This window comes from Oncorhynchus kisutch, linkage group LG7 (genome assembly GCF_002021735.2).
Source record: "Oncorhynchus kisutch isolate 150728-3 linkage group LG7, Okis_V2, whole genome shotgun sequence".
In the NCBI taxonomy this organism is placed as follows: domain Eukaryota; kingdom Metazoa; phylum Chordata; class Actinopteri; order Salmoniformes; family Salmonidae; genus Oncorhynchus; species Oncorhynchus kisutch.
The window spans coordinates 22,800,983-22,818,605 of NC_034180.2; the positions used below are offsets into that span (position 1 = coordinate 22,800,983).

Here is a 17,623-nt window from a genome sequence, read left to right on the forward strand (position 1 = left end):
CAAGCACAGTCATTCTTACAGCTTCATATGATTTAAGATGGTAGTTTGAATCCCAAATGGCACCTATTCTCTACATAGTGCACTGGGGCCCATAGGGCTCTGGTCAAAAGTAGTGCACTATGTAGGGTGCCATTTGGGACACACAGAGTGAAGAAAGCAGGCAGAGACAGCCATTAGCCAGCACAATAAAGGCTCCAGTAATCAGTTTGGACTGGCTTCCACTGGCCAACATGGTGACATGCATGTTCTCTCGCATTAACAAACACACAAATGCTTGTACAGCAGCAGTAAGCCCCCAGTGCCTAGTAGAATACCAGGAAGCATTTTTACATTTACAGTTTTGTCACTTAGCAGATATTCTTATCCAGAGTGACTTACATGCGTCCCAAATGGCACCCAATTCTCGACATAGTGCACTACTTTTGACCACACGGGAGCCATTTAAGAGGCCCAGTGCGGTTGAAAATGCAATTTTCCTATGTTTTATTGACTTTTTCCACACTATGAAGTTGGAATAATACTGTGGAATTGTGAAAATTATGATGTTGCTCTTTTAGTGTAAGAGCTGTTTGAAAAGACCGTCTGAAATTTCAGCTTGTTTTGGTGAGGTGGAGTTTTGACCTGCCTGGTGACATCACCAGACGGTAAATTAGTTAATAAACCAATAAGAAAGAGAGTTCCAAACCTCTCTGCCAATAACAGCTAGTTTTCAGTTTTCCCCTCCCCACTCAGACCACTCCCAGACAGTCAGAGCTAAATTCTTGCTTCAGAAAGTGCTCTTTTTTTTGCTTCTTTTTGACTGTTTTAATGAAAACAATCACTGTAAGCTACTTAATTGTTACCCGGAAATGATTTGATATCGTGATAAAAACAAAAAATTGCATTGGACCTTTAAGACAAAGCCCATGAGGATCCTCTTCATTCAGCAGTGTTAATACCACGTTCTCCATTATCCTTCACTCTTCCTCTCTTAGATTGGATTAGTCTACCTAATCTCAACACAGTGGCACTGCTTCACTCCCAGAGTCTCTCTCCCACTGGTACACAATAACCTTACAGTAGCCCTGCTCCTCTTTAAGGCCAATGGCGTGTCCCAAATGGTACCTTATATGCCGTGCACTACTTTTGACCAGAGAAACTTATTCCACTATACAGTGCCTTTCGGGAAAGTATTCAGACCCATTGACTTGATCCACATTTTGTTACGTTACAGACTTATTCTAAAATTTATGAAATAAAACAATTTCCTCAGCAATCTACACACAATACGCCATAATAACAAAGTGAAAGTATTTTTATTTTTTATGTTTGCAAATGTATTCAAACCAAAAAACAGAATTATCTTATTTACATAAGTATTCAGTATTGCTATGACACTCGAAATTGAGCTCAGGTGCATCCTGTTACAACTGATCATCCCTGAGATGTTTCTACAACTTGATTGGAGTCCATCTGTGGTAAATTAAATTGATTGGACATGATTTGGAAAGGCACAAACCTGTTTATATAAGGTCCCACAGTTGACAGTGCATGTCAGTGCAAAAACCAAGCCATGAGGTCAAAGGAATTGTCCGTAGAGCTCCAAGACAGGATTGTGTCGAGGAACAGATCTGGGGAAGGGTACCAAAACATTTCTGCAGCATTGAAGGTCCCCAAGAACACAGTGGCCTCCATCCTTAAATGGAAGAAGTTTGGAACCACCAAGACGAGTCAAGATCGAGGCAAAGATGAACGGAGCAAAATACAGAGAGATCCTTGATGAAAACCTGCTCAAGACCTCAGACTGGGGTGAAGCTTCATCTTCCAACAGGACAATGCAAAGCACACAGCCAAGACAATGCAGGAGTGGCTTCAGGACAAGTCTCTGAATGTCCTTGAGTGGCCCAGCCAGAGCCCGGACTTGAACCCAATCGAACAACTCTGGAGAGACCTGAAAATAGCTGTGCAGCAATGCTCCCCATCCATTCTGACAGAGCTTGAGAGGATCTACAGAGAAAAATGGGAGAAACTCCCCAAATACTGGTGTGCCAAGCTTGTAGCGTCATACCCCGAGTGGCGCAGTGGTCTAAGGCACTGCATCTGAGTGCTACAGATGTCACTGCAGACACCCAGGTTTCGAATCCAGGCTGTATCACAACCGGCCGTGATTGGGAGTCCCATAGGGCGGCGCACTATTGGCCCAGTGTCGTCCGGGTTTGGCCGGTGTAGGCCGTCATTGTAAATAAGAATTTGTTCTTAACCGACTTGCCTAGTTAAATAAAGGTTCAATAAAAACAAAAGACTCAATGCTGTAATCGCTGCCAAAGGTGCTTCAACAAAGTACTGAGTAAACGGTCTGAATACTTTTCTAAATGTGACATTTAAGTTGTTCATTTTTTATGAATTAGTCAACATTTCGACAAACCAGTTTTTGCTTTTTCATTATGGGGTATTCTAGATTGATGAGGGGAAAAACGATTTAATCAATTTTAGAATAAGGCTGTAACCTAACAAAATGTGGAAAAGGTCAAGGGGTCTGAATACTTTTACGAAGGCACTTTATAGGGCATGGTTCCCCACCTGTCTGCCTCTGGGATGAATTTAGCCCACAAGTGGTTTTATTTGCACATAAGACTGTAAAAACACCAGAAAATCCACTCCAACTGATGAGAATTTTGGAAATCTTCCCACACATAATAGAGAGATGTGATTCTATTCGGTTTGAAATTATTATGTTTTGGTCAAATATTTGATATCTGTTTGGGATTCTTGGGGTCAAATGGCTACAAATTATGTTCCGGCCCCTCGACCATCAGCCCAAGAAAGAAATCAGCCCGCGGCTGAATCTAGTTGATGATCCCTGATTTATTTATTTCACCTTTATTTAACCAGGTAGGCTAGCTGAGAACAAGTTCTCATTTACAACTGCGATCTGGCCAAGATAAAGCAAAGCAGTTCGACACATACAACAAACAAACATACAGTCAATAATACAGTAGAAAAAGTATATATACAGTGTGTGCAAATGAGGTAAGATAAGGGAAGTAAAGGCAATAAAATAGGCCATAGTGACGAGGTAATTACGATATAGCAATTAGACACTGGAGTGATAGATGTGCAGAAGATGAATGTGCAAGTAGAGATACTGAGGTGCAAAGGAGCAAAATAAATAAATACAGTATGGGGATGAGGGAGTTGGATGGGTTATTTACAGATGGGCTATGTACAGGTGCAATGAGTTGCTCTGACAGCTGGTGCTTCAAGTTAGTGAGGAAGATATGAGTCTCCAGCTTCAGTGATTTTTGCAGTTCGTTCTAGTCATTGGCAGCAGAGAACTGGAAGGAAAGGCGGCCAAAGGAGGAATATAGGGAATAGGGTGCCATTTAAGATGCAGCCTATTTATTCAGTCACTCCATGTCTATCCTCCCTTTCTACATGCTGAGTGACTCTCATGCCATCTCCTCACCTCCGTGTTTTGTTGTCACTGAAGTGTGTCCAGCCCCATGTACAATACTGAGTTTTAAAGCACTGACTTGAGCAGTTCCTAGCCCCCTGTGGTCTAGATGTAGCTAGGGAGGACATGACACAACAGTGATGTCAGGCAAAAATGATTTCACCCTCTCTGGGAGAACAACTGCAGTGACCTGACTTGGAGACAAAGGAAAAGAAAAGGAGAGGGAAGGGGAGGGGTAGGAGAAAAGGAGAGGGGAGGAAGTTGAAGTGCAGACCGCACAGATACACTAGTGCCATCTGGTGGTCAGAGGACACCCGATGGTCGACCCACGTCGTTGTATGTTGGCTTCTCAATCACATTGTTTGTGTCTAAGATGTACCCATTTTTTCCAAAGCTTTCAGATGGATTTGTGGTCTCTCCCAATAATGTGCCACGCCGCCCCCTTTACAAGAATCAATTAGAATGTATTTACATTGTAGCATTGGTGAGACCAATTGAATGAATAAACACAGTTCTATCAATAAACCTGGACTGTGACCATACCTGGTTTCTCTGATGTCTCTCCATTGGTCTTTTGAAACTGCCTGACCAGGATGGGAGCAGGCCTGGGAGCTGGAGGACAAGACACCTCAGTTGCCTAAACATAGAGGAGAGGTAACACAATAAATACGAGGCTGGTTCAGAACCTGGTTCCTCTCTAGGTTTCTTCCTAGGTTCCAGCCTTTCTCGGGGGTTTTTCCCTAGCCACCGTGCTTTGCTTGCTCTTTGGGGTTTTTAGACTGTGTTTCTGTGTAAGCACTTTGTGACACCTACAATATGTACACGTAGGAAGGGTTTTGTATTGGAAGGAGATCAGACGACAACAGAAAGCAGAGGAGGAAGCCAACACATTGTTTTGATGTCTCCATTTAGGAAAAATAATCACCAAACACACACATGGCTACATCCAGATCTGGTATCCCGACTGATGAGCGTGGTTCATGTGTCAACACTCAACAATAGAGTCCACTTTGCTTGTCTAATTCAGAAAATATTGGAACAAAAGGAGGATACTATATCAATAGGTATTCTCCTTTTGCATGTATATTATATATATTTTGTAAACTCTGTGTCACTGGGAAGAGCTGGTAAGCAAGCATTTCACTGTAAAGTCTACACCTGTTGCATTTGGCGCATGTGGAGGCAAAAAATAAAACCGGTTGTTGTTTGTCACTGTCAACACTCAACACCAGACAATACTGTATGGAGGCAGCTGCAGCCAGCCAATGATTCACACAGGAGGACATCTGCACCAGTTTTATAGAAGATATAAAGGCTCGTCCCCAATGGCACCCCATCGCACTACATAGGGAATAGTACATCCTCCTGATCCTTCGTATGGGACGCAGCCACAGCACATGGCTGTACTCTCTGTCTTGTCCTATGAGCCGAGTTGATATGGAAGAAGATGATCTGTTCTAAGAGATTAGGTTGCAATGCATCTTGGGTGAAAGAAGCACATCGGCTAATCCTTCTTGCAGCCGTTGAAAGAGACTCTTCTCTTGTGCGAGTGTCCTCAAACCGGCTATATCTTTAACAGAAACACAACACGGTCTAACCTCACCTACCTAGCTGCCAAGGATAACACAGTGTAAATGACAGAGAGCCAGGTCTCTGTGTGTGTGTGTGTGTACAGTAGAAATGTGTAATGCTTGCCTGTGGTGCACAGTGGGAGACAAAGTCCTCCATCGGTGGAGGTGACATTGAGGTGTCAGGCTGATTTGACATCTCTGGCTCCACATCCAGGACTCCGATGTCAACTGGCCACTGAGTGTCCTGGAAGCTCGTTGCATCTGTAACATCTGTAGAAACACACTTTCATTCTTCCGTATCCAAGCCTAGCTAACATTTCCCCACTCATAGAGATATACAGTATCATGTAGAATTATAACATCAATGACGGGTGTCCATGCAGCGTAGCCTCGAAAGGAGATGGAGCCCTGTCACTTTGAAACGCTCTCACAAGTCCAAACACAAGGCGTTGCAGTCTGAAAGTGTTTCCAGATGACACAAAGCCACACAAACAACGGTTTCTCTAGCCAAAACATGGGGTTTGACATGCTTTTCTGGATAAGCCACAACAGAGGGGTTGTCAAACTGTTTTACAGGCTCTGTGTCAGCTCAGTGATATTGTAATTGAGTCGCCAGTCTGTTGGTGTCAAGAGCTGCCCTAGGGCTTAAGAGCGTTAGGCCAGAAACTGAAAGGTCGCTGGTTTGAATCCACGGGCCGACAAGATGAAAAATATGTCTATGTGCCCTTGAGCAAGGCACTTAACCCTAATTGCTCCTGTAAGTCACTCTTGATAAGAGTGTCTGCTAAATTATTTTAAAAGTAGTGTGCATCCCAAATTGCACCCTATAGAGTCCTATGGGCCCTGTTCAAAAGTAGTGCCAAACAGCTCCAGTTTGAGTGGAAAAACAAAATGGCTTTGAGTTCTTCCTCTGTCATTAATACAGTCTCTGTCTTTGCTGCTTGGATTGCAGGGTTCTCCCCCTTCTCTCTGGTCTGGTCTCCAAGCAACATTGGAGCTCTTTTTTTCTTTTCTTTTTTTACAGCGGGTCGAGTTGATTTTGAGTTGGGTAAATATTGGTTTTGGCCAACACAGGAAGAGGATAGGAATCTGCTATGAGGTTCTTCTGTCTGAGTGGACGCAGAACTTAGACACCGTGTCTAAAGAGCCATGTGAACACAGAGGAGCATTCACAACATGTGACCGACAACCGTAACAGAATCGCATGTTGCTTTTCGACCACTAAGTAAATATTACAGTATTCATTTCATGCTTTTTCATCCAGCTCTAAACGGGATATTTGTATAAACTGAAACACCAGTATGCAGTGTTTGGCGCATGTGACAAGTGCTACATTTTTACGAAAAGAGGCCTAGTTAAGAGTGGACATTATGGTTAACAAACCAGGAATGGGAAAATATATATATGTATATATTTCTTTTTTAACCTTTATTTAACTAGGCAAGTTAAAAAGTCAGTTAAGAACAAATTCTTATTTTCAATGACGGCCTAGGAACAGTGCCTTGTTCAGGGGCAGAACAACAGATTTGTACCTTGTCAACTCGGGGATTCGGTCCAGGTTGCCGGCCCAACGCTCTAACCACTAGGCTACCTGGCGACCCTCCTCCTCCTATATCATGTGAATCATCATCATCTTTTTAAAGAACCCTTATCCCACTTCCTTTTGTCTTTATTTGTCTAGTTCTGGGTTCCAGTGGTACTTTAAAGAGTATTTGGGTCCTAGAATAGTGCTGTATAAATTCAATGAACTACATACTCTTTCTGGAAGGCAGACCACGTAAAGACACACACAGCCCCCCCCCCCCCCCCCTACGGGGCAGCAGCAGTGGCTTTCCACTGGCCTGGCCTCTCTGTGCTCCCAGCAGCCCCTGATGGAGATTCCAGGCTGTCTGATTTCCCCTATGACTCAGGATAACTCTCTCAGCACTGTGGCTCTGCTCTGTGGTGTCAACACGTCTATTCCCCTTCTCCTCCCCTGTTCCCTTCCCCTGTGCCCGTGAACGCCACATCAACCATTACGCTGCATTGTAATCTCTAGTACCCCTCTCCTCTCCTCATACACATATCGATTCATTTGTAATGAGATAGAGAAGTCCGGTCGTAAGCCTGTCGTTTGTGGGTTCTGAGTCCAGAGTTTTAAAAAGCAACATATTTTGTCATTTGAATCCAACAAGTATATACCCCAAACTCCTTTAGGCAGGGGGACAGAGGTAGAATGGAAAGAGAAACATTGCCGTGCGGTTCCAGTTCTACCTGCTGACTGCAGGGTGAGCTGTCCTGGGGAGGAGACGTGTCCCTGTCTGGGGTTGGGCTCTGTCCTGTTCCAGGGCTGGACAGTCAGGGAGTGTCCAGTAACTAGTCTCTCCCCTGCAGGATGCAGCCTGGGTCTCTGGCCTTCGCTGACCTCTCCCTCCTCCTCCCAGGACTCCTGGGGATTGGGGGGGACACAGCAGTCACAGCTCACTGAGATTTTGCAAAACATTTGGCTACGGTCTGCCATTCTGAACATGACCCTGCACTGCAAGGGCTTAATGCCTTGGCTGTTTGCTTGCGAATCACAATATAAAAAAATATTCAAAGTCAGCATTAACCCAGTATTTATGTACACTGTGCCAAAGCTTTTGTCTATATTGCATTTCATTGGATTTCCCTTGCATAAATGCTATGCACAAACACAATAAGGTCACCTTCCATTTTGGCACGCATTGACAAATGGGGAAAAGCTGCCACCTAGAGGCATTATAATGTCACAACAGCAAAAAGAAGGTTCCAGTATGTACAGAGCAGTGCAGTAGTCTGATAGTTACCTCCGGGTCAGGGCGTGTCTGCGTGATGACCCCCTGGTCCATCTTAGCCAATAGAGACAGGATGGGGTCGTGGTGGGCCGGGTTGACAGGCCTCCTCACCTGTCCCTCACTGGGCGGGTCGTAGTCCTGAGTGACACAGGAAATGTAACAGCGTTGTTTGCTGTGTATGGGAGCCGTTTGGACATTTGGAATAACAGCGCTATGCTAGTAAAAGAAAAGCAGTGGAGACTGTGCCACTCACCATGTCCTGAACCTCCTGCAGCGAGCTGGAGAAGCTGTTGATTAGATAGGGAACATAGAAGCCTTCCTCCTCAAATGCTGGGTGGAAACAGACGAAAAGGCATCAATTGGTTTGACATGATAATAGTCACACTATGAGGATTATGGCAATCTTAGGAACGGATGGCCTTTTGTAGACCACCCGACGTCTGAGGAAACCGTCAAGACACTCCCAAATAAGCCCCAACACTGTGTGTGTGTGTGTGTGCGCCTTGAGCTGCGTTGTCTATCCATCTCACCCCGTGCTGCTGCCGCCTGGCTATAGCTGAGGAGCAGCTCTCCCTCTGAGATGTGTCTAGCAGCCGCATCTGTCCCAGTGACTGTGGAACTACTGCTGCTGCTGGTAGTCTCCGACGACGACGAGGAGGAGGGGGGAGTGGAGGGGGTCTGAGGCCCAGGTGGGGGTGGTGGAGTAGTGGAGCGGGGAGACCGGGTCAGGGGGCTGGAGGTTACAGGTGGGACTGGAGGCACACTGACAGGCTCCTCCTCAGCCACTGACATCACTCTGTAGAAAGAGAGAAGAGGGAAAGAAGGAGAGAGAGAAAGAGAGAGAGATGAGATATTAGTAGGATGGGTGGTACTCGGTCAGGTTAAAACCAATAACCATCTATGTTCCAGGCCTGTGTGTTATCTTCGCATGTTCTTTGTAACTCTAACTGCATTGTAATCTCCTGACAGCAGGGGGAGCTGTGGTACAATACAACCACACCAAGCAGTGCATCCTACACTCGCCACTATGTCCCCTTATTGTCTTCTGAGGGAGGTCCCCACGCAGTTCCACCATTCAGAAAGACAGACAGTAGAATCAGCAGACAGGCAGACTCACAGTGGCTTGTTGTGCTTCTCCTGCTCCTCTACAGGGCTGTGGGGTTGCTCCTCAGCCAGGGGCAGCGATGCGTCTCCCCAGGGTCCGGCAGGGCCAGAGGGAGGGGACACCGCCAGGGGAGAGGGGTCTGGAGTGGTGACTGGGGTCACTATTGGCTCTGGGTCTGAGATCAAAGTGGAACAGTAATGTTCAGCATCTCATTGGATAGGCTGGGGATCAATCTATCATGGATAAGCCCAAGTTTTTCCTGACCATGTGACCAGCACAAGAAAAACTCTAGGTCCTTGCTTATAACTAGGGCGCTGAGTTTTCCCTTATCAGGTCACATGATCATGAAAAGCTCTGGTCCCTAGTCATGGACTACTCCATTACTACGACCGCAGACGGAGTATGCAGAGTGTGCTTATGTAATGGAGATACAGTAACTATGCTATGAGACCTGCAGGTGTGGAGACGTGAGGCTCCTGTGGCTGGGGTTCTCTGGGTGACTGCTGGGGGGTCCCCTGCTCTGAAGCCTGTGGGGTAGCCAGGGGGGACAGGCCTCTGCTGGGGGGCCCAGGACTAACACTGGGCTCTGGGGTGGGCACTGGGGTTGGCACCAAGGGCTCCTACAACAGCACCACATTGTGGAAAGAATACAATTACAATAAAATACTGTAGAAAAAGGAACAAATAACTCAGTGTAAATGTTAGATTAGAAATACTATTTCAAAATACGATTTTTTATTTTATTTATACAGTACAGACTGATTTATTGATTGATTGACTGTACACAGTACCTCCTGCGACGGAGGATCCCGAGGCTTGGCTGGTGCTACAGGTCTCTCCTGTCCCTCTCTCTGTCCCAGCATCAGGGCTATGGTCTCTGCCAGTGCCTCGTTCACATACTGTCTGATCAGCTCCGAGTCCACAGGAACACTGGTGTCCACAAACAGCTGTAGGCCCTCTCCACCCGCAGCCTCCACTGGAACCACACATTGTAGCAGAGCGTTTTGCAACAGAAAACCAACATCTGTGTTCTGATTGGACGGACACAAAGTTTCAAAACGGATTCTCACTACGGAACATCTACTCGTCTGGTATGCCCATTTTTGCATATGAGATCATTTTAACAAAACAATTAAAAGAATAGTTGACATCCAATCGTTGGGTTTATATTGCACAAAAGAAGCCCAGCAGTTCCCCCCTCATTCTTCTCACTGTTCTGTCTAAAGGGAGTAGCAGAGTCACCCTCCAGTGATCACAGGGTGGAGGCCTCATCTGCAAATGTGATACATCATTGATCTTTCTACTAGATGAGAGCGTGAGGCAACGTCCCAAATGGCACCCTATTATCTATATAGTGCACTATAAAAGGGGGCACTACAAAGGGAACGGCGTGCCGTTTGGGAGACGACCTGAATCCATGGCTAACGTCGCTGCCACTGCCTCTCTTAAGTGTTCTGACTGCAATCCGTAGCAGCGAAGAAGAAGGAGAAGCAGAGCCGAGTAGATGAGAAAGAGCAATCAATGATTTAATGAGAAACTGTATTATCGTATTGGGGCTTTGACATGTCTTCTCCCTTCACGACAGACAGCTCGCACTCAAAGAAACCATGAGGCATAACTTTCAATGAGGCAAGTTCTCTCATCTCACCCCGCTCCTGCGCACACTCCACTGGCTTCCAGTCGAAGCTCACATCCACTACAAGTCCATGGTGCTCACCTACGGAGCAGCAAAAGAAACTGCCCCCTCCCTACATTCAGGCTCAGGCCCGACACCTCAACCCCAGCACTCAGGTCTCTTGGCCCTCCCACCACTACGGGACGGCAGCACCCGCTCAGTCCTGTCCAAGCCCTTCCCTGTCCCGGCACCCCAATGGAGGAACCAGCTTCCCCCCGAAGCTAGGACCAGCTAATCCCTCCTCCTCACCTCCCCACCCCCAAACAAAAAAAACATTAACTAGCACTAACCAATGTAAAAAGAATTGCAAAATCCTGTTCAACACAGAAGGGGATGATGTACAGTCCATCTATTCAGTTTCATGTCAATATCTCAGCAGGCGTACGAACCCCGTTTGAGCTCATTTATTAAACGCCACGAGGGACATTTTGGGATTCCTGAACATGAGGATTGCGGTCGATGGCTTGACAAAGCCGTTGAGCTTGAGGTAGCGTTTCGCATGTCATCGGATGGTTAACAGCACTCTCAATGCTACCACAGAGCCCCACTGACACAGTCACTGTACCACAGAGCCCCACACAAATTCCCTGAGGAAAGTGGCTACCAGAAGCTCCCAAGCCACAGCTATGCTGTAATGCATCATTGCTGGCTGGGCTCAGCTCCACAGGCATCGGGATGACCTGACCAGGACAAGACCTTTTGCAGTGAAAGGACCCAGTTCTCACCCAGTTTTTCCATGATGGTTAAGGTCAGAGTTGGGATTAAAGGAATAATCCACTCAAAAACGACCTTTTGGTATTGTTGTTCATTAGTTCACCGTTGATACAGTCCCAAAATGTTTTGCACGTCAGCAATAATGTTTTCAAGATATAAGAGTTTCAGAAAGCAAATTGTAACTTGCCACATCATCAGGATGATGCATGTGGCAAGTTACAGAAAGGGTGAGCATGACCAAGTGGAATACTATGTAACCAGTCCCAGTTCTCACCGATGTCAGAGGTAACACTGTCCTCTGGCTCAGAGTGGGAGGGACTCTGGTTCTGGGCGGGGTCAGCTAGAGGCGGATGGTACATCTCGGAGATCATTCTGGCCATCAGCTGCTGCTCCACCCTAAACGAACAAACAAACCCGTTACTTCTAACTAGCTCCCTTTATGTTGATGGTGAACTCTACATTGCCTGTTGGCATGTATTTGATATTGCAAGTAGTATACCAGTAGGGATATTGGAATGTGGCTTGTGTATTCTGCATTCGAAAGAAAGAAAAAAACAGTGTTCAGCTTCACTGCGCAACATAATGCTATCCTCCTCACCAGTCAACCAGCCTGTTCTCCAGGGTCTCTCTGTGTTGGATGGAGCTGAGGACAGGGTCTGGGGGTGGTAGGGGCTCTGCAGGGTAGCAGGGGAACACGGGACCGTGGTACATAGCAGTAGGAGGAGAGGCCAGACCGTTCAGTTCTATAGGACCATCATGGAGCTCCTCCTCCTCCTCTGGATCCTGATGGAAAAATACATTTTAATTGTAGGAAAAAAGATGGGTGGGGAACGCTAGATGGATACACTAGTAGCAAGATTGGAGGCCTGAAAGGTCAGGATGAAAATGTGATTTGGGGTTTTAGATCCCTTGCTCTGGCTTTATGGTGTCCGTTTAGTACGTTTTGGTCACTGGCTTTGCATTACTTGCAGATTCCTTGGCAGTAAAAACAGGGAAGGCTGCGTCAAGCTGGCTCTTTAATCTAATTTCTAGTGGCGAGATGGAGAGAGAGAGAGGAGAGAGAACGAGAGAGAGAGAGGAGAGAGAACAAGAGAGCACGAGAGAGAGAACGAGAGAGAGGAGAGAGAACGAGAGAGCACGAGAGAGAGAGAGAGAGAGAGAGAGAGAGAGAGAGAGAGAGAGAGAGAGAACGAGAGAGAGAGAGAGAGAGAGAGAGAACGAGAGAGAGAGCGAGAGAGAGAGAACGAGAGGGAGAACGAGAGAGGGAAAGTCTGCCAAAAGGGGACTGTTTGAAGTTTTCTGCTTGGTCAAAACATTAAAATAAATAAATAAATAGCTAAATAGTGTTAGGGCGTTGAGGTGGGGACACTCTAGTAGCTGGCGTCTATACACGGTTGTGTAACACAACAGACTCAGCCCATGTTTCATGATCTCTTTTTTGACTGGATGCATTGTGTTGATGGGGTTTTAAAAACACAACTCTTCATTGGGTTGTTGGGAAACGTTAAAGAGTGATTGCAGGGAAAGATCGCAATTTTAAAAAGAGCTTAATTATGGGAAATGGTTCCAGATCACATTAAAACTTTTACAGCTTTAACTTTTTTGGTAATGTGTGCATTACTTATTGGATCAATCACTCTGATCCAAATGACCACAATTTGAAACAATGAGAGGGAGGACTGAGTAGCCCAGACAGTGATTCAGCAGCAGGCAGCAACTACAAATACATCTCAAATGGCACCATATTCACTATGTAGTGCCCTACTTTTGCCATTTGGGACACCATTTTCTACCAAATGTAAAACTCCCTCTCCTAACATAATTTCCATTGCATATCAATTCCACCCAAAGCTACACTTCAAACCGGCCTTGTTTGAGAATGTCGTTCATTTCCCGACCAAAAGAGGGCACTGTGGAACCATAGAGATGTTCTTCAATTCAAACCCCCTTTTTATTCCAATACCTTTCTTTCTCTTTCTTTCCTTTCTGACAGCTGTGGAGCCTGTTGTTCTCCTAAGCCTCCTCACACAATCATGACAACAGGAGCATTTCTATGTTAACAAACTATTTGCCCTTGTGTGACCGCGAGGAACCTGCCTTAATGGCCCGATTTGCGTCAGTGCTGCTTTGGCCTCTTGTTAGCGGTGAATATGGAAAGCTGATGGTTTGTGTGGATTTGCTGATTGAGGGGATGTAGGTTTACATAACATACAAATTCCTCGCGAAGCCACGGTGGAGGGCTGCTGGAGAAAGACAGTGCATCAAGCGAAGAGAAAACGTACAACAGCTATTACAATGGAAGGTGAAAAAACATAGGCCTATTATTGACGAGCGTTTCTAATTAAATGAACATCCATTTATGATGACTTGAATTATTATTATTTTTTTATGTGTGGAAGGGAGGAGAAATTCAAAGCTCTGTGGCACCGCTCTGAATACCGCTATCTCGTTGGCATGCAAAGGTGACACACTGTATGAAAATCAAATGAATAAAATAATCTATTCCTTTTGCAAAATTTCAAATCAGCCTTCCAAGGAGGTGAACGTCAAGGGAGAAGGATTAAGGGTTAAAAGTGTTGGACGCAGCAGGCCTGATCTCTAGATGCCCTTGAGCTGGTGACTCAGATGCCACATACTTCCTACACACACAGGACTGGGCACACACAGACACGCAAAATGGATTTTCACGTGGACTCTACCTGGGCAATGTCAGCAACCTCCAGGAAATGTGTTCCGGGGAAAACGCTCTCCTCCTCATCATCCATCTCTTCATCATGCCTCCCCTCCACACTCTGCAATAAAGTGGACGGATTGATTATAGTCCTTATTTAACCCGTCTAACTATTGGGTTCAAAAGGTGAATTAACACTCATTCCCTCCAGCTATGGCAGACCTGCAGTTCATGCTAGACAATGACAAATGCCTGGAAAAACAATTATTATCGATAGGGTTGTGATGACATTCTAAGATTTGTGTGCGGCTATTGACCGTAAACAATAAACAACAACGCCCTGGGAGAGAGAGACAATTATGAAGCGCATTCCAACTCCTCCTGCTTCCCATTCATAAAGTACAACCCGATCAATCCAACGCAACGGGCCGATCGCAAATCTGCGGGAGCCACTCGCTGAGTCCCGCCCGTCCAAATATTGAATCTATGATAGGAAAAACAACTGCTCTTCAAGCTCAGTGATTTCTTTCGGCGTGATTGCAGGAGGTACCGATACGAGCACCATTCAGCGGTGCTCTTGATTATTCCCTACATACAGTGCACTCACCCCATGTAGTGTGAGTCTCCGAATCAACTTGGAAGGTTTATTACATTAGTTCAATGAGCTAACCGTGGCTCAGACTGAAACCAGTGTTTGGCACCAGGTTTATTCACATACTGTACCACACAGCACAGGATTACAGGAGAGCGTAGCCTCCGTATTCAGCAGAAAACACACTGCTTATGACTGATTGAGAGGCCTGTGATACATATGCACTGGTTGCTGTAGTAAACACACACAATAACCTGCTTGGTTCAAATACTTGATTCATTTCCCGTTGACATCCCCTTGCAGCATGCCAGTACTATACGGAGTAGTAGACTGTTTTCATTTAACAGACCATTTGATTGACAGATGCTATTAGGCTACCGGGTAAGGAATTTGGTCATTAAAAGGAATACCATTGTGCTAATGAGTGTAGTTACCAGTGCAACTATTTGTTTGCTGTGTTGTATTGGGCCGTCCGTGTTGTATTGGGCCGTCTGGGTTGTATTGGGCCGTCCGGGTTGTATTGGGCCGTCCGGGTTGTATTGGGCCGTCCGGGTTGTATTGTGTTGTCCGGGTTGTATTGTGTTGTCCGGGTTGTATTGTGTTGTATTGGGCCGTCTGGGTTGTATTGGGCCGTCCGGGTTGTATTGGGCTTCCCGGGTTGTATTGTGTTGTATCGGGCCGTCTGGGTTGTATTGGGTCGTCTGGGTTGTATTGAGCCGTCCGGGTTGTATTGGGCCGTCCGGGTTGTATTGTGTTGTATTGGGCCGTCTGGGTTGTATTGGGCCATCCGGGTTGTATTGTGTTGTATTGGGCCGTCTGGGTTGTATTGGGCCATCCGGGTTGTATTGTGTTGTATTGGGCCGTCTGGGTTGTATTGGGCCGTCTGGGTTGTATTGTGTTGTATTGGGCCATCCGGGTTGTATTGGGCCGTCTGGGTTGTATTGGGCCGTCCGGATTGTATTGTGTTGTATTGGGCCATCCGGGTTGTATTGGGCCGTCTGGGTTGTATTGGGCCATCCGGGTTGTATTGGGCCGTCCGGGTTGTATTGGGCTGTCCGGGTTGTATTGTGTTGTGTTGGGCCGTCCGGGTTGTATTGGGCCGTCTGGGTTGTATTGTGTTGTATTGGGCCATCCGGGTTGTATTGGGCCGTCTGGGTTGTATTGGGCCGTCTGGGTTCTATTGGGCTGTCCGGGTTGTATTGTGTTGTATTGGGCCGTCCGGGTTGTATTGGGCCGTCCGGGTTGTATTGGGCCGTCCGGGTTGTATTGGGCTGTCCGGGTTGTATTGTGTTGTATTGGGCCGTCCGGGTTGTATTGGGCCGACCGGGTTGTATTGAGCCATCTGTGGCGGTAGGTGAGTGAGTGTGAGAGAACTGAGAGCTGCGGTGTTTGTTGTGGACTGCGGATAAAGCTCCAGGACTTGGAGGGCAGAGTGTTGCAGAGAGAGAGGCACAGAACCACACCAACACATTATCATTCCACTCAGTCAGCACAGGGGGGGAAGGTGGTGAGAGGGGATGGGGTGAGAGATGGACCGGACAGATCAGGCCAATAGTGGCCAGGTGATTCCCTACTACCTCAGTGAGTGAGACAGAGGAAGAAAATGGCCACCCACACTTAAAACACACTTCCCTGCTCAGTGGCCAGACTTCATAGAAAATGAACAGACACAGGTCTACTATGTTCTAAACTAAACTGATAACCAAAGAACAGCAGAGCGGAACAGACATTTTTTAATCTCTCAAAAGTAGCCCTCAGACAGTGTGGAATGGTAGAATATCAAGTACATAGCAAGACATGACTCAACTGAAGGAGTGCTTATGACAAAGACATTACTGCCAGGACGGTGATAGGAATGAGAACACATTTAGACCACCAGCGAAAACCGGATAGCCGACTGCAGGAATCTTTCAGCAATTCTAGGACATAACCAAAGCTGCAATCAGCATAACTGCTATGTGACCAGCAGTATTATGAGGAGGAGGAAGGATGCTCACTGCAGCAGTCAGGCATCAGCCATACCTCTACAGCACTGCTTTGTCCTTGCATCGACTGACTCCCACTGCAAGCACAGAGATTGATAACCCACATCCGTTACCAGGCAACCATATGTGCCTGCCTGACTGGAGCGGAGTTGAATTTGTAAGAGAGAGAGAGAGAGAGAGCGAGTGGCCGGGGCCCTTAAGTGTGAGCAGCACTGCAGCCTGGCAGACTCCACCACAGTCTTGTCAGAGGAGGCTGCTGAGGGGAGGACGCCTCATAATAATGGCTGGAACGGAGCGAACAGAATGGCATCAAAGACCCGGAAACCATGTGATCGATACCGTTCCAATCTTTCCACTCCAGCCATTACCACGAGCCCGTCCTCGCCAATTAAGGTGCCACCAACCTCCTGTGAGTCTTATTAATCATTCACTTCCACACACAAACTCACGGTGGAAATATTTGCGTGGGAGCAACACACACACACACACACACACACACTCGCACACACACACACACATCTCATTGCAAAAAAATGTGCTGTGCTGCATGAAGAGAAAAAAGCTCTCTCCTATAAGCCACCAGAAGCCCCCGCGGTCTGGAGCTGGGCCAAGCTCAGAGGGCCAAACTGCCATCTATAGCCAGTAAATGGTCTGCCACAAGCTGCTATATGGGATACATTATAGGCCCTCTTCCCACAACACCATCACAGCCAATCCATGGAGACATTACTGAGGAAGGCTAGCGGCGTCATGAATCAAACAGTCTGGGAGAGATTGGCACCCTATTCCCTATGTAGTGCATAGGGCTCTGATCAAAAGTGGTGATCAAAAGTGGTGCACTATATAGGGAATAGGGTGCCATTTGGGATGCATCCTGTGGAAACGTTAGCAGGCAAGAAACAAAGGTGTCTACAGAACAGGAGCATGCATCACGGCAGGCACGGACAACCCCCAGCCCTGGGACCACTCCCTCCTCTCCCTCCCCATAAGGATACTGTTACACCTCTCACTCAATGCTCCTTTTCTACCCCAGTCTGTGGACTCAGCAAGAAGGGAGTCCCGGTCTGGGGGCAAGCAGGAGG

The 17,623-nt window shown here is 46.7% G+C and overlaps 1 protein-coding gene across 2 annotated transcripts in view; it reads right to left on the bottom strand.

Annotated features, from left to right (window-relative positions):
- Window positions 1-17,623, bottom strand: part of kiaa0586 (KIAA0586 ortholog) — a 122,815-nt gene that overhangs the window by 35,152 nt on the left and 70,040 nt on the right. For both annotated transcript variants that reach the window (XM_020487724.2, XM_031828688.1), the window contains 12 exons: window positions 13,993-14,085; window positions 11,892-12,076; window positions 11,568-11,689; window positions 9,696-9,880; window positions 9,356-9,524; window positions 8,917-9,079; window positions 8,330-8,595; window positions 8,053-8,129; window positions 7,812-7,937; window positions 7,258-7,432; window positions 5,129-5,274; window positions 3,977-4,070 (listed from right to left, as the gene is read on the bottom strand). In XM_020487724.2, coding sequence (XP_020343313.1) covers window positions 3,977-4,070; window positions 5,129-5,274; window positions 7,258-7,432; window positions 7,812-7,937; window positions 8,053-8,129; window positions 8,330-8,595; window positions 8,917-9,079; window positions 9,356-9,524; window positions 9,696-9,880; window positions 11,568-11,689; window positions 11,892-12,076; window positions 13,993-14,085 — 1,801 coding nt within the window. The remainder of the gene's footprint in view (window positions 1-3,976; window positions 4,071-5,128; window positions 5,275-7,257; window positions 7,433-7,811; window positions 7,938-8,052; window positions 8,130-8,329; window positions 8,596-8,916; window positions 9,080-9,355; window positions 9,525-9,695; window positions 9,881-11,567; window positions 11,690-11,891; window positions 12,077-13,992; window positions 14,086-17,623) is intronic.